General features: G+C 47.7%; 1 protein-coding gene across 3 annotated transcripts in view; it reads left to right on the top strand.

Moving 5' to 3' along the window:
• pcdh17 (protocadherin 17) overlaps positions 1 to 15,047 on the top strand; it is a 137,769-nt gene that overhangs the window by 21,320 nt on the left and 101,402 nt on the right. The window contains exon 4 of one of the 3 annotated variants that reach the window (XM_068034112.1): positions 6,026 to 6,054. The exons of the other annotated variants lie outside the window; for them this stretch is intronic. Within the exon in view, the coding sequence (XP_067890213.1) occupies positions 6,026 to 6,048 (23 nt within the window). The 3' untranslated portion in view covers positions 6,049 to 6,054. Of the gene's footprint in view, positions 1 to 6,025; positions 6,055 to 15,047 lie in introns of those variants that run through there. 3 annotated transcript variants of the gene reach the window in all.

The raw sequence follows: 15,047 nt of genomic DNA, 5'->3' as shown, positions 1-15,047 counted from the left end.
CTCATTTCTATTTGAGCTCTATGTCGAGTGCCCAGCTTAACCATGCTCTATGGCCCATGGGAGATGCTTACCGAAGGAGGGCTATGCCTACACTGGCAGCCCAATAAGGGAGAAGGGTGCAATCAGCATCTCATAATTAAGGCATGTAAAAATAAGCAGTTTCCACAATGAATGCTAACTTTAAAGTGAAAAATCTTTGTAACACAAAACAAATGTCAAATGTCAAACACCCGTGAAGCCCCAAGTACGTCTAGCTGTTTTTTATACTTTTTTGAGTGCTTCTACGAGGTGTGACCCCGCTAGACACTGGGCTGGAGGAAGGCTGCTGATCAGACTTCCCCTTGGTCTGTGATGACTTTGGCGGGTGTCCTCTGGCTGCCTGAGGCCTGGAGGGTCCTGGCTGCCTGAGGGTTTCCTGCGCAGGTGCAGGACTCTCCTCAGTTGTCACGGCTACTAGAGCTGGGCTCACATGCGGAGGGGCTGAGGAGCCAATGTCCACACTCAAAGCGCCCTGCAGGGAGCCAGCAGATGTGGAGGCCAGCCTCTCCTCTTCCCTTTCAAGGATCACTTGAGCCTCCCTGCTGATCAGAGAATGATGAGGACCTGGAAAAGATTCCAGGAGCCTTGTCCTTCTCTCGCCTTGCCACTGCTGCATTGAGCACTGTGGTATGCAGGTCTACGCGCATCTGTGGGATCAGGCTCTCCATGAGGGTCACCTACTTCTTGATGGAGGAAGCCATGTGCTCACATGCTTGAGATATGGCAGCACTCATGGCATGGATGGACTCCTCCATAGTCTGCTCATGGCTGTGCATGGCCTCTGGCATCTCCACCACATGTTGCATTACCTCTCTCTGCAACTCCAGTTTGCCTTGTGCTGTTGACACCAGAGGCTTGTCATCAGCCTGGGGCTCAGCATGGGCCTGGCTACCCACAGTCCTCTGACTATCAGAGCCCTCGGCTGTCTCAGCCTTAGCCAGCTGCTTGGGTGTGTATGCTGTGATCTCACCAGCTTGTGACCCTGAATCTAAAGCCGAGCATAAACCACCGAGGTGAAAGCATCTGCGCTGGTGGAAGGTGCAGGGGATTCATGTGATGGTGCATCTCCTGACTGCTCCTCCTCAGAGATTGACTGCTGTCCCCCCTTCCAATGGAGTTTACTGCGGACATCCACCTGCATGAGAGAACACAAACATGTGTGGGTTAGGCTGTGCAAAGCTCGTCATGGCAACTATGCATGATGTGCATCTCCAGAAGAGTGTTGGATGTCGAATGAAGACAATCCTCACTCTCTTGCATGGCGACTCCAGTCTCTCCATCCGCTATTGAGTGGCCTCCCTGGGTCCCCGCTAACTCGAGTGCTTCATTCTCAGCTGTCAAGAGAGGCCAAATAAATCCAATTCCTCCACCAGTCCTTGAGGTGTCCCCGTTGTTATGGGCCTCCTTGTCCTGCAAGTGGAAAGAGGGAGATAGTAAGACTCCGCAGGAAGAGCAACAGGACAGTTATGTTAGTGGAAGCTCCTCGTCCCCTGCTGGGGTTTTCTATATGGCTCATCCCCACATTAACTCTCAGGGGAGTTAATGGGGGTGAGCTTCGTAAGATAGTGGTCTGTGGCCGAGATGCAGCCATGCTTCTGGCAGGATATGGTGATGCCTGACACCCTTTGCCAGCACCTTTGTGGTGCCTTCCTCCCCACGTCCTGCTGTCTCCTGCATAGCCATATGAAATTCCCAAAGAGGAGAGAGGTATGGAACACTCACCTGCACTGCACCCATGTTCGGGGGGTGACCCCACGGCTGCTGACCTCCTCTGCGATCTCCATCCATGCTTGTTTAGTCAAGCGGGAGGATATTTTCTTGCCATCCCTGGGGAAGGGGACCTTGTGCCTTTCCCTTGCAGCCTGGAAGAGAATCTCCAGGGAGACATTGCTAAACCATGAAACATGGGGCCAGCCATTGTCTTACCTCTGTCATAGTGTGGTGTCCTTCTCCTGGGGGTGCAGGGTGCAGGAGTCACTCCAACACCAGTTTCAGCAGTGAACAGCAAACAGCAAATGACTCAAAGGCAGCAATGAAAGCAGGGCTGGCAGGGCTATAAATATGGCCAGCACCTGCTCCGGAGTTATCTGACGGCGCATTCGCCACCTCGAAATCCGTGCCTGTCGCGTGATTTGGACAGGTCCCACGCCTCCATTATTGTAATTGGCTGCCCGCCGCATGATTGCAGTGGGTCCGCTGCACACATGATGAGCACCGACAGTGCCCACTTCCGATCTGCCACCGGAAGCTGCGACGGAAACTCTTTAACTCCAGCCCCAAGTGCCTGAAGTACATCCAATGCCATATTAACTTGGGCAATATTCAGGCATTCCTAGTGGCTGCCTGAAACAGATGGTAGTTTTTTTGCATATGCTAATGAGGGGCCCCTCATTTGCTTCAGGATGCCTCTCAGAAGTTTTCCCATTATCTTCATATGCAGCTAAACTAGTAGTCCATAAAGGGCCACCAACAAAAAGGTAAGTTTAAGTTTTCTTTTGTAACTTAATATGTGGAGCACAGGAAATACCTCAGGTCTGCTGCCAGCATTCCAAGAACAAAGAACAGTACAGCACAGGAACAGGCCATTCGGCCCTCCAAGCCTGCGCCGATCTTGCTGCCTGCCTAAACTAAAACCTTCTGCACTTCCGGGGTCCGTATCCCTCTATTCCCATCCTATTCATGTATTTGTCAAGATGCCTCTTAAACGTCTCTATGGTACCTGCTTCCACCACCTCCCCCGGCAACAAGTTCCAGGCACTCACCACCCTCTGTGTAAAGAACTTGCCTCGCGCATCCCCTCTAAACTTTGCCCCTCTCACCTTAAACCTATGTCCCCTAGTAACTGACTCTTCCACCTGGGAAAAAGCTTCTGACTATCCACTCTGTCCATGCCGCTTATAACTTTGTAAACCTCTATCATGTCGCCCCTCCACCTTCGACGTTCCAGTGAAAACAATCCGAGTTTATCCAACCTCTCCTCTTAGCTAATGCCCTCCAGACCAGGCAACATCCTGGTAACCCTCTTCTGTACCCTCTCCAAAGCCTCCACGTCCTTCTGGTAGTGTGGCGACCAGAATTGCACGCAATATTCTAAGTGTGGCCTAACTAAAGTTCTGTACAGCTGCAGCATGACTTGCCAATTTTTATACTCTATGCCCTGACCGATGAAGGCAAGTATGCCTTCTTGACTACCTCATCCACCTGCGTTGCCACTTTCAGTGACCTGTGGACCTGTACGCCCATATCTCTCTGCCTGTCAATACTCCTAAGGGTTCTGCCATTTACTGTATACTTCCCACCTGCATTAGACCTTCCAAAGTGCATTACCTCACATTTGTCCGGATTAAACTCCATCTGCCATTTCTCCGCCCAAGTCTCCAACCAATCTATATCCTGCTGTATCCTCTGACAATCCTCATCACTGTCCGCAACTCCACCAACCTTTGTGTTATCCGCAAACTTACTAATCAGATCAGCTACATTTTCCTCCAAATCATTTATAGATACTACAAACAGCAAAGGTCCCAGCACTGATCCCTGCGGAACACCACTAGTCACATCCCTCCATTCAGAAAAGCACCCTTCCACTGCTACCCTCTGTCTTCTATGACCGAGCCAGTTCTGTATCCATCTTGCCAGCTCCCCTCTGATCCCATGTGACTTCACCTTTTGTATCAGTCTACCATGAGGGACCTTGTCAAAGGCTTTACTGAAGTCCATATAGATAACATCCACTGCCCTTCCTTCATCAATCATCTTCGTCACTTCCTCAAAAAACTCAATCAAATTAGTGAGACACGACCTCCCCTTCACAAAACCATGCTGCCTCTCGCTAATAAGTCCATTTGTTTCAAAATGGGAGTAAATCCTGTCCCGAAGAATCCTCTCTAATAATTTCCCTACCACTGACGTAAGGCTCACCGGCCTATAATTTCCTGGATTATCCTTGCTACCCTTCTTAAACAAAGGAACAACATTGGCTATTCTCCAGTCCTCTGGGACCTTACCTGTAGCCAATGAGGATGTAAAGATTTCCGTCAAGGCCCCAGCAATTTCTTCCCTTGCCTCCCTCAGTATTCTGGGGTAGATCCCATCAGGCCCTGGGGACTTATCTACCTTAATGCTTTGCAAGACACCCAACACCTCCTCCTTTTTGATAATGAGATGACTGAGACTATCTACACTCCTTTCCCTCGGCTCATCATCCACCAAGTCCTTCTCCTTGGTGAATACTGATGCAAAGTACTCATTTAGTACCTCGCCCATTTCCTCTGGCTCCACACATAGATTCCCTTCTCTGCTCTCGAGTGGGCCAACCCTTTCCCTGGTTACCCTCTTGCTCTTTGGTATATTGGTATTCAGCAGGCTGGTTGCCCAATCGTCTGTTGCTCCACAGAATTAGTCAAGTGAAGCCAGAGGCCCAATTTGGGACAAATCTCTGGTCTCCAGATTCTGGAGCGTGCATTGCCTAATTCAGGCTGGAAAACGAGCCTCAATCAAATTCTACCCTGTTAAAACACCATTGTGTAGCCATTTGATTTTGTTGAGCAGAGTAATGTTGCTAGTATTAAATCGCTTGGACCAAACAAGAATGTCATTTTCCTTTTCTTCTTCTGAACTGTGTCTAGGAATTGACTTGGCATTTTTGCTGTTTTGAAATCGGCAACAAAAACAAGATTTCCTGCAACTGTAATTGAATGTTTTTTTTTAAAGAAACACCCGGGGCAGTGGCACTGGAAGAAAACTACATGGAAATGCAACATTTGGAAAGAGAAATTGTGTCTCCCATTAAAAGTTCTGCAAAGAGAGCAGTTATCTTTTGATATTTAATGGGATTTCCCCCCCCAATGTTTTAAAGTAGGCAGACTTTTCAAAGTGGATGTAGGTGGTATCCTCAAGGGGAAGTTGAACAGTATTTCCAATAAGAAGCAGCTCCCATAAGAGTATGGCAGGGATTCTAGACAGAATAACTGAAGAGCAAGCCTCAAGAAAACGAACATCATGGGGCAGGATGTCAGAAATGCTCCATCCATCAATATTGGCGACCACGCTCTGGAAGTGGTTCAAGAGTTCACCTACCTAGGCTCAACTATCACCAGTAACCTGTCTCTAGATGCAGAAATCAACAAGCGCATGGGTAAGGCTTCCACTGCTATGTTCAGACTGGCCAAGAGAGTGTGGGAAAATGGCGCACTGACACGGAACACAAAAGTCCGAGTGTATCAGGCCTGTGTCCTCAGTACCTTGCTCTACGGCAGCGAGGCCTGGACAACGTATGCCAGCCAAGAGCGACGTCTCAATTCATTCCATCTTCGCTGCCTTCGGAGAATACTTGGCATCAGGTGGCAGGACTATATCTCCAACACAGAAGTCCTTGAAGCGGCCAACATCCCCAGCTTATACACACTACTGAGTCAGCGGCGCTTGAGATGGCTTGGCCATGTGAGCCGCATGGAAGATGGCAGGATCCCCAAAGACACATTGTACAGCGAGCTCGCCACTGGTATCAGACCCACCGGCCGTCCATGTCTCCGTTATAAAGACGTCTGCAAACGCGACATGAAATCATGTGACATTGATCACAAGTCGTGGGAGTCAGTTGCCAGCATTCGCCAGAGCTGGCGGGCAGCCATAAAGACAGGGCTAAATTGTGGCGAGTCGAAGAGACTTAGTAGTTGGCAGGAAAAAAGACAGAGGCGCAAGGGGAGAGCCAACTGTGCAACAGCCCCAACAAACAAATTTCTCTGCAGCACCTGTGGAAGAGCCTGTCACTCCAGAATTGGCCTTTATAGCCACTCCAGGCGCTGCTTCACAAACCACTGACCACCTCCAGGCGCGTATCCATTGTCTCTCGAGATAAGGAGGCCCAAAAGAAAGAAACAGGCAGCTCTGACTTCTTTGAAAACCCTTGGCTTTTTTTTTAACAGACAACACAAATGAAGAAATTGTGAGCTATTTACAAACTAAAATATCTTTTCCTACTTAGATTTATTGAGATGTGCAGAATAAAGGCTAATATAGTATATGTTGATGCTTGATACCGGCATAGCCAAGCTCATTGCTTTGTGAAATATTCTGGCTTATCATCTTCAGAGATCTGCTAAAAATTTTGCAATATTCTGTCAGAACAAACCCAAAAATTTGTACGCAACTGCCCAACTTGGGAGTGCAGGCATAGAGGTAAGTAAACCGGATGCATTGCAGGTGCCTTTCCCATTGTGGCTTCTTTTTCATTGTTGTTTCTGTTGTTGCTGCAATCCAAGTTCATTGTTGAGATCTTTCACACAGTACAAATGTGACATGCTCTCCTAACTCTTTAGAATTTTGTGTCTTTTTAAAAACAAGCTCATTTCTGTCCATCCAGTCAGCAAAGGTGCTCATTAAAGGTTCCCTGACAACGTAAGAATTGCCAAGAAAACACATTTAAAAAACAAGCCGAGTGGGATGAAATGTGCAACTAATGTAATTTGCTCAGTAAAGATTATGAATAATACAAACTGTATTTCAAAGAAGTAGTATCTAATTGAGCTTCTTAAAGTTTATTTAACAAGAAAGCAAATTTTAAAGCCTGTGGAAATGCATTCCAAAAGGCACCACCATTGTACATTAATGAAAATTAAAAAATAAAAATTCCTTTAACTGAGACAAATAGAAATTCAAATACAGTGTACTTTGAATTCCCTTTTGATATATATAATCTTAAATCTTACCCAAGTTCTACAGCTGATTTCTAATGTAGTGCAGTGCATTAGAGATGATGGACATTTACTGCTTGCCATACAGTCACCCAAGACTCTTTCTATAGATTTCAATAAAAGATTTTAATAGAGAAGCTTTTGAAATTATATTGCTAGCTCTACTTTCAAAACACTGCCAGACATCAATGGAGTTTTAGGGACTGTTTCAAACACAATATATATTCAGTATAAGATCTTATCGCTGTCTCATAATGTTTGAGCATCAGAATGAGAAAGTCACACAATGGCTTTACTTCATTAATAGAGCTTAAAATATCCTGCTGTTTCTATTGAATTTAACTTGCTTATCCTGCTTACATTTGAATTCACTTGAACCACAAATGTATTAAAAACCTAAAACTGATGTTAATTGTTGATAATTAATGAAGGACTGAAACCAAGTCAACTTTCACAACTTTCACACTGCAGGACTGTGATGTTGAAACATAAAGTAGCGTAGAATTGTATTAATTATATACAGCGCAGGTCTCCAGCAAGTTCACCATCAGCAACAGCATTGCAGAGTCACTTTTCACAGCTGAAGAGGATTAGTCCCCCCCATGAGAGATAACACCTGAATGAATGATTGCAATTACTTTATAATGGAGTCCTTCTAAACATGTTGTTTAACGTGCACTTGAAGGATTTTGTTGCTGAGCTCTTGTCATACCGTGTTAGTATCTGCCTGTTTTTAACAAGATTGATATTTCCATCCCATCGTCACTTTTCTGTGATCTGATTGGTCCATGTATAGGTGACAAGACTGATCTTTAGTTGAAGCTCCATAAAACTGCTTCAAAAGTTTGAAACAGAAAGTACGAAATAATCAAGCTGCTGCAAAACAATTTTAAGAGCTGGTAGCAAATGAACAATTGTTGCATTTTTTTGCAGGGGGAGAGCGGAATGTTTAATAAATACTTGAGTGTAATTTTCAACTTATCGCTGAAGACTAAAATTGGATTTTGAGACAGACACCGTGTTGCATAAACTGCCCAATTTTTCTTCCCATTCATCAGTTTGAAAATTACCCCCTTGGCGTCACTAGAAAATTTGCTCAGTATGGACTTTCAAAATGTCATTTAAAATCGGACATGGAAAAACAGTGGCACCACAGTCAGTTCAATGGCAGTGATTTTATGAAGCATTTAAACATGAAAAGTAAAAAAAAAATCAATAAAGAACTACTGGAGCTCTTCAAGGATAATTAAAGTCTCAGATTCAGCAACCTGCTGGGAAAAGAGTAAATATAAATAAAATTGGGCTGCACAAATTTGGCACATTGTAACCTCAGCTGAAGCGCCCCATGGTTCTCACCTGATGTCATTGCCAATCTATATGAGAGAAAGGAAATCCTTTACAAATGCTTTCAGCACACTATTTTACAATGACATAGAGGAACAGCAGGAAAGAGATGTTGAGTGAGAGGGGAGACAGTGTGGGGAAAATGGCCGGAAGACACTCTGGCACTGTGCTGGGCAGAGAGAAACCCTGTTTTGGGGAGAGGGGGCTAGAAAGACATATAGGCCAGTAAATGCGATTGACTGCACCGTCTTACAGGTGAAAAATGGGCACCAAACAGGCCAGTATGGCGGGGAACCGTGCTCACACACACTCTAAGCCAGAAGTGCATTACCCTCGATATTGATACATGCATCAAAGGAGGCATCTAGGGCCTAGCCCAAAACAAACGCTAGGCCGTTTTTGCACCCCTTGTCTACATGTGGCCTAACCAGTGGTCCTTAAAGGGACCAATGCAGACTAACACCAAAATGGTAACATCTTAAAAAATACTTACCTGATTGTGGAGTGGGAATGTGCAGGAGTTTCCTCCCAAGCCCACATTAAAACCATAGTCCATTGACAGCCAGCACTTGACCCCTCCCTCCCGATCGTTACCTCGACCTCCACCCCCCTGTCTCTTCTCCCTCCCACTCAGTTGCTTCCCCCTCCCAACACTGGGTTTTCCCATATTCTCCCCTCTCCTGGTCACTCCCTCTCCCAGTAACACTTCCTTCTTGAAAGATATCAGCAAAAGCAGTGGCCTGCAATTCAATTTTTTTTTGCCTTCAAGCTGCCTGGCAATTTTTAGCAGTCATCTGCAGCTCGCCAGCCGAAAGTGAACGAATCTTGAGGCTGTTTATCAGGTGTGCCTCGGTTCAATCATTCTAGTACAAAGACCCCGGATCTCTCCAGCCCCACTATCGATGGCCCCCTCTGACCCTCACCGGCGTTTCCCCCCACCCAATCAATATTCTTCTGACCCCATTCCCTCTATATCTGCTCTCTTTTCCCAATTGTAACCTGGTGCTGAAGGCCTAATCACCCAACAGCCAGCCAGCTTTTCAATCTGGTTAACTGTGGCTGGGCAATGGAGTCCAAAAATGGCAATTAGGTCCATTAACTTCAGTAATACCTGAGGGAAATCCATTCTTCCAGGATTCTCAACTACAAAACTGCTCTGCCACGCCCTCCCTGCCTACCTTTTAACATCAGTATCACTGTTTCAGGTCAATGACCTTTCAGCAGAACTGGATTTTCTAGGCCATACTCTCTTCAGAAGAAGGTTTGAAGTTGAAGTGGGGGGGGGGGGGGGTGGGGTCAAGGAATGTATTCATATTTTTTTCATCATTATTCTCCGAGCCATTGCAACAGTCGTCCAACAAGAATAGGACATGACCCTATGCACATGGCTTGGTAGAGGGCCTGGAGTAGGTGTAAAGTGGCAGGATTAGGGCAGGGGTATGTTTTGCAGGTGTGTTTGGAGAGATCATCCTCGAAATCAACAGATGAGAGACACGCTGCGGCTCAGAGCAGGGCTGCATGATCCAAACATTGTGTAAGTGAGGATTTGAAAGGTAAGCACCGGAGAAGATCTTTTCAAAAAGAATTGGATAAATACTTGTAAAAGTAACAATTGCAGGACTTTGGGGGGAAGAGTGGTGGAGTGGGACTATTTGATAGTTGTTTCAAAGAGCCAGCACAAATACAGTGGGCTGAATGGCCTCCAATGCTGCAAGATTCTATTATTCTATGAACTCTCAGTATCTTTTTAAGAAAAAACTTGTTTATGAGCAGCACAATTGAGTTGGTTACAAAGAAACACAGGCACAATAATAAAGAAAGTATCAGAATTATAGACAGAGAAGAGGGATGCATAAAGCCAGGGAGACAGAAGGAATTATGGAATGGGAGAGAAGCAGAGATAGCTAAAGGAGAGATACACATTTTAAAATGAGTTTACAGAGACCCTGTTCTGGGAGATGAGCTGGAGAGAATAGAAGGATTAGAGTCTCAGTTGAGATGGGGGAAAAAGATAAAGTCTGTTGGATGAAAGAGGGAAATGAATGCTGTGAGGGTCCTGGATAGAGAAAGGGAGAGAGCATGTGACTATTTTGCTTAAAGACACCCTCAATGAAATCTGCCACCTGCCGTAGCCACAATTGCCCCGTCGGATCAGGGCAAGAACTAGCTTATCCTTCCAGGCTGGAGCTGGAGACATTTGCAACATCTCAGAGTTTGCTGTTCACTGGTGCATAAGGGATGTCACTGAGGTTTCTGTTCAAAGATAGATGACTACATTTCATTCTACCTTGCCAGAGAGCAACAAGTCGAGTGTACATGTGACTATTTTTTTTTGTTCTTTCATGGGATGTGGGCGTCGCAGGCCAGGCAGCATTTATTGCCCATCCCTAATTGCCCTTGAACTGAGTGGCTTGCTACGCCATTTCGAGGGCATGTAAGAGTCAACCACATTGCTGTGGATCTGAATCACATGTAGGCCAGACCAGGTAAGGACAACAGATTTTCTTCCCTAAAGGACATTAGTGAACCAGATGGGTTTTTACAACAATCGACAATGGTTTCATGGCCATCATTAGATTAGCTTTAAATTCCAGATTTATTAATTGAATTCAAATTCCACCATCTGCTGTGGTGGGATTCGAACCCGTGTCCCCCAGAGAAATACCTGTGGCTCTGGGTTACTAGTCCAGTGACAATACCAGTACACCACCGCCTCCTCCTAAATGCCTCCTTGGTGGAAGGTGGCATTGCCTGCACACACAGCAGTCCTCTCTCAAAAAGACAGCACGTCAACTCTGTGATGTACCACAACCGAAAGGGATTCCACTCCCCCAATGTACAGCTAATGTGTGACCATATGCTGAGAACCATAAGAACATACATGTAAGATCATAAGAAATAGAAGCAGAAGTAAGCCATTCAATATGTTCATGGCAGATCTACTTCAATTCCGCCTTCTCAGATTATCCTCATTTCCCTTAATTCCCTTAATATCCAAAAATCTGTTGATCTCTGTCTTGAACACATTGAATATAAAATCTCTGTCTTGAATATAGGACATGCAGATCAATGCCTGGTATCCTTGCAACAGTGTATCGTGCCACCCGCATTCGAGCCACCATGCTAAATCAAAGGGTGGCTAATGAGGGTTACTTGCTGATGACATGGCTCATGATTCCGATGCACAACCCATGAATATGTGAGCAGCATGAAAACTGTCATGCTGCCACATAAATGGCTGAAATTTACCGGTCCCTCGACGGCACGGGTCGCAGCGCGGGGTCTGCTAAAATTCTGTGGAGAGAGGCCCCTCTCGACCCGTGACATGGAGATGGGCCCACCGCAAATTACCGGCGGTGGGGGGACCTCAGTGTGGCCCCCTCCCCCCGGCCGAATGGCGGCGGCACCACAATTAGCATATGGTAAACTGCCGCCTCTCCATTGACACTTCCTGATTTTTTAATGAATGGGTGACCATCACGTGCCGTCCTCTTCAGGACTGGATAAGCATGTGGGTCCACAGAGGCAGAAGATAAGTTTTGTTTCAGGGGTCTCACTGTGCATTCCTAAAAAGAGGAGGGAGGGGGGGATACACAGGGGTCTTACTCTGCATTCCTAAAGGGAGGAGGGAGGGGGGGGGATACACAGGGGTCTCACTCTGCATTCCAAAAGGGAGGTGGGGGGGTATACACAGGGGTCTCACTCTGCATTCTTAAAGAGAGGAGGGAGGGGGGATACACAAGGGTCTCACTCTGCATTCCTAAAGGGAGGAGGGAGGAGGGGGATACACAGGGGTCTCACTCTGCATTCCTAAAGGGAGGTGGGGGGGGGGTATACACAGGGGTTTCACTCTGCATTCTTAAAGAGAGGAGGGAGGGGGGATACACAAGGGTCTCACTCTGCATTCCTAAAGGGAGGGGGGGGGATACACAGGGGTCTCACTCTGCATTCCTAAAGGGAGGTGGGGGGGGGGGTATACACAGGGGTCTCACTCTGCATTCCTAAAGGGAGGGGGGGGATACACAGGGGTCTCACTCTGCATTCCTAAAGGGAGGTGGGGGGGCGGGGTATACACAGAGGTCTCACTCTGCATTCTTAAAGAGAGGAGGGAGGGGGGATACACAAGGTTCTCACTCTGCATTCCTAAAGGGAGGGGGGGGGGATACACAGGGGTCTCACTCTGCATTCCTAAATGGAGGAGGGGGGGTGGATACACAGGGGTCTTACTCTGCATTCTTAAAGGGAGGGGGTCTGGGATTACTGGAGGAAAAGCTCTGCTGGCATGAAGGGAGGTACTGTGTACCATCACTCCGTTAACAGTGTATGCTCCATGTTAGTTTGTTTTGTGAGGGAGCAATGGCACACTAGGCACCCTGTGTGTGGGGAGGGTGCCAGAAAGGGCAGGAGCATTAAGGTTATATGGATGGTGGGGGCAATCGATTCAGCTGGTAGGATCTTGATGTAGTCATGCTGTGCCACTCTGAGTGTTGGCCAAGATGGGCAATGCCATGGCACACCACATAGTTGATCCAGGAAAGCAGCGGATGTGCCCGTCAACTCCAATCCCTGCCCTGTTAGGAACCTTCGAATACATGAAGGGTTCAACTTTATTTATCACATGGAAATAGGTATGGCTCATCCTACATTGTGTGATCATCTGCTCGTGAGGATCCGTATGCACCAGAGGCAATATCAACAGGCAGGTGCGATCCACGTAGAGGCCTCCGGTCATGAGCAGCAGCCCCCAAAGGGGAGCCCGCCATTACGTTTGCCGTGCATCTACAGGCCCCACATGACATGCCATCGGATGTCAGAGCACCAATGTCAGAGGTGATTGCGCATGTAGAGAGGGTGGTGACACATCTTTGTGCCCTGCTCAAGGATGACCTGCAGCCCATGGGCTACAGTGGACGTCACATGCCTTTGTTCCTCATAGTGGCAGCGGTTCTCAAGCCTGACACCTCTGAAGATTTTTAGGGGCCCACCAGAGACCTTTGTGGGGTCACACAGTCAGCAGTGCACCGCTGCATCAGGGAGGTCACCAGCGCCCTGCACTGGAGGGCCAGTGAGTATGTCCGCTTCAGGACGGACTATCACAGCCAGGCCCAGAGGGCCATTGGTTCTGGCACCATTGCCGAGAACCAGAGGTTGTAGTGTTCATAGACTGCACTCATGTGGCCATCAGGCCTCTCGCCAGGCTACTACCTGCAGACGTCACCATTAAAGCAGCCCTCTCAGTCTAGGTGAAGCTGGTATGTGATCACCGGAGATGCTTGCTGCGAATGTGTGACCGCTTCTCAGGCAGCTGCCATGGCACCTGTGTCTTGTGCCAGTCCCAGCAGCCACTGCTGTTCACTGAACTGGCTCAGATGGAGGGGTGGCTTCTTGGAGATAAGGGCTATCCTTTGCAGATATGGCTCCCGACACCAGTGAGAGATCCAACCACTGCTGCAGAGGAGAGATACAACGCCAGCCACTGTGCTACATGAGCCACCATTGAGCAGGAGATTGGCATGCTGAAAGGGTCCCCCCAATGCCTTTATGGATAGGGTGATGTCCTTTACTACGAGCTGAAAAGGCCATCTCCTTTCTTTGCTGCTTTGCACAACTACACACACAATAGGGGCCAGGCCTGGCATGATGAGGAGAGACGTCAATAGGATTCCTCCTCGGACTATGAGTAGAGCATGGCTACCCGACCTGAACCCGACAGGACTCGACGACATGTGTCGGGGTCGGGTCGCACTTCCGGGTCTGGCATTCGGGCTCGGGTTGGGTCGGACACGCTCTACCACCACCTCCGATAAGTGGCTCCAATGTGAATGTACTTTTTGGACTTGAAAGGTCGTTTTGTTACAGTTTTTTTAAGCTTGTGCAGATAAGCAACAAAGTGAAAAACGGAAGGTAGGTTAATTGATGATCGGTTCGGGCACGGGAATAAATGAAAGGACTCAGGCCGGGTCAGGCTCGGGGTCTGATGTGATTCTGTCAGGCTCGGGCCAGGTTTCATTTGCATACCCGAGCCGGCCTTTAACTATGAGGACGCAGAGGACCTACAACATGCATGGGAGGGCAGATGGCAGCCAGGCTCTGCACGCAGGGCTAGCAGCGAGCTCGGGATTTATGGCAGTGGCTTATCAGACAAAGGCTGTCTGCTCCATAGGAACCAACATGAGCTCTGCAAGCCACACATCACCCTCGTTCCCCTGCTGTGCATCAGCCCACATCTGCAGCATCCCTGTGTACAAAATGAACATTTCAAACCCTATTTATAAATCAAACCATGCCATATTGTATACGAATATAAACTTTTTGCTTTCCCTTATGTGCCTGTCTTCCATGTGTCTTTGCCTGTTCTAGTACTCTTACACAGTGCTACCCCAGTGGCTGCAGGATGACTAGTGGAAGGCTGCTGATTTTCAGTGGAGGAGACTGCAGATGGCCTTGGAGGATGAACCCGAGCAGCGCTGGACCTAGAAGGCCCAGCTGCGAACTGAACCATCTTGGCATGGGTGGTAGCAGTTTGGGCTGGCTGACAGGCAACAGCACGGGCACTGGTGGAGTGACAGAAGTGGACGGATGAATGCTGTCTTCCTGAGAGACAGCAGCAGGTTCATGCTCCATGGAGCCATTGACACTCCCCCGGAGTGGCACGTCAGCAATCCTAATAATGTGTTGAAGGACAAATTGCTGGTCTGCAAACCCTTTTGAACACTGACACGACGGTCAGCAGTTTGAGCTTGCATGGCAGCGAGCTGACCTTGCATGATAGAAGTCTGGGCTTCCAAAGCAGCACCCAGACATTAGGTGGTTGCTGCTTGTGCTACAATGAAAGTTGAGACACCGGTCATCAGACATTGCTTCATGGTTGGATCCACAAGTATGCTAATGGAGTTGGCCACCACTTTCATGCTGTAAAGGATGGGTTCCAAAGTCTGTGCAAAGCCCTATGCAAGGTTGGTGCCAGAA

This window comes from Heterodontus francisci, chromosome 6 (assembly GCF_036365525.1).
Source record: "Heterodontus francisci isolate sHetFra1 chromosome 6, sHetFra1.hap1, whole genome shotgun sequence".
NCBI classification, from domain to species: Eukaryota; Metazoa; Chordata; class Chondrichthyes; order Heterodontiformes; family Heterodontidae; genus Heterodontus; species Heterodontus francisci.
Note: the sequence above shows the minus strand (reverse complement) of the source record. Positions and strands in the feature narration are given on the sequence as shown.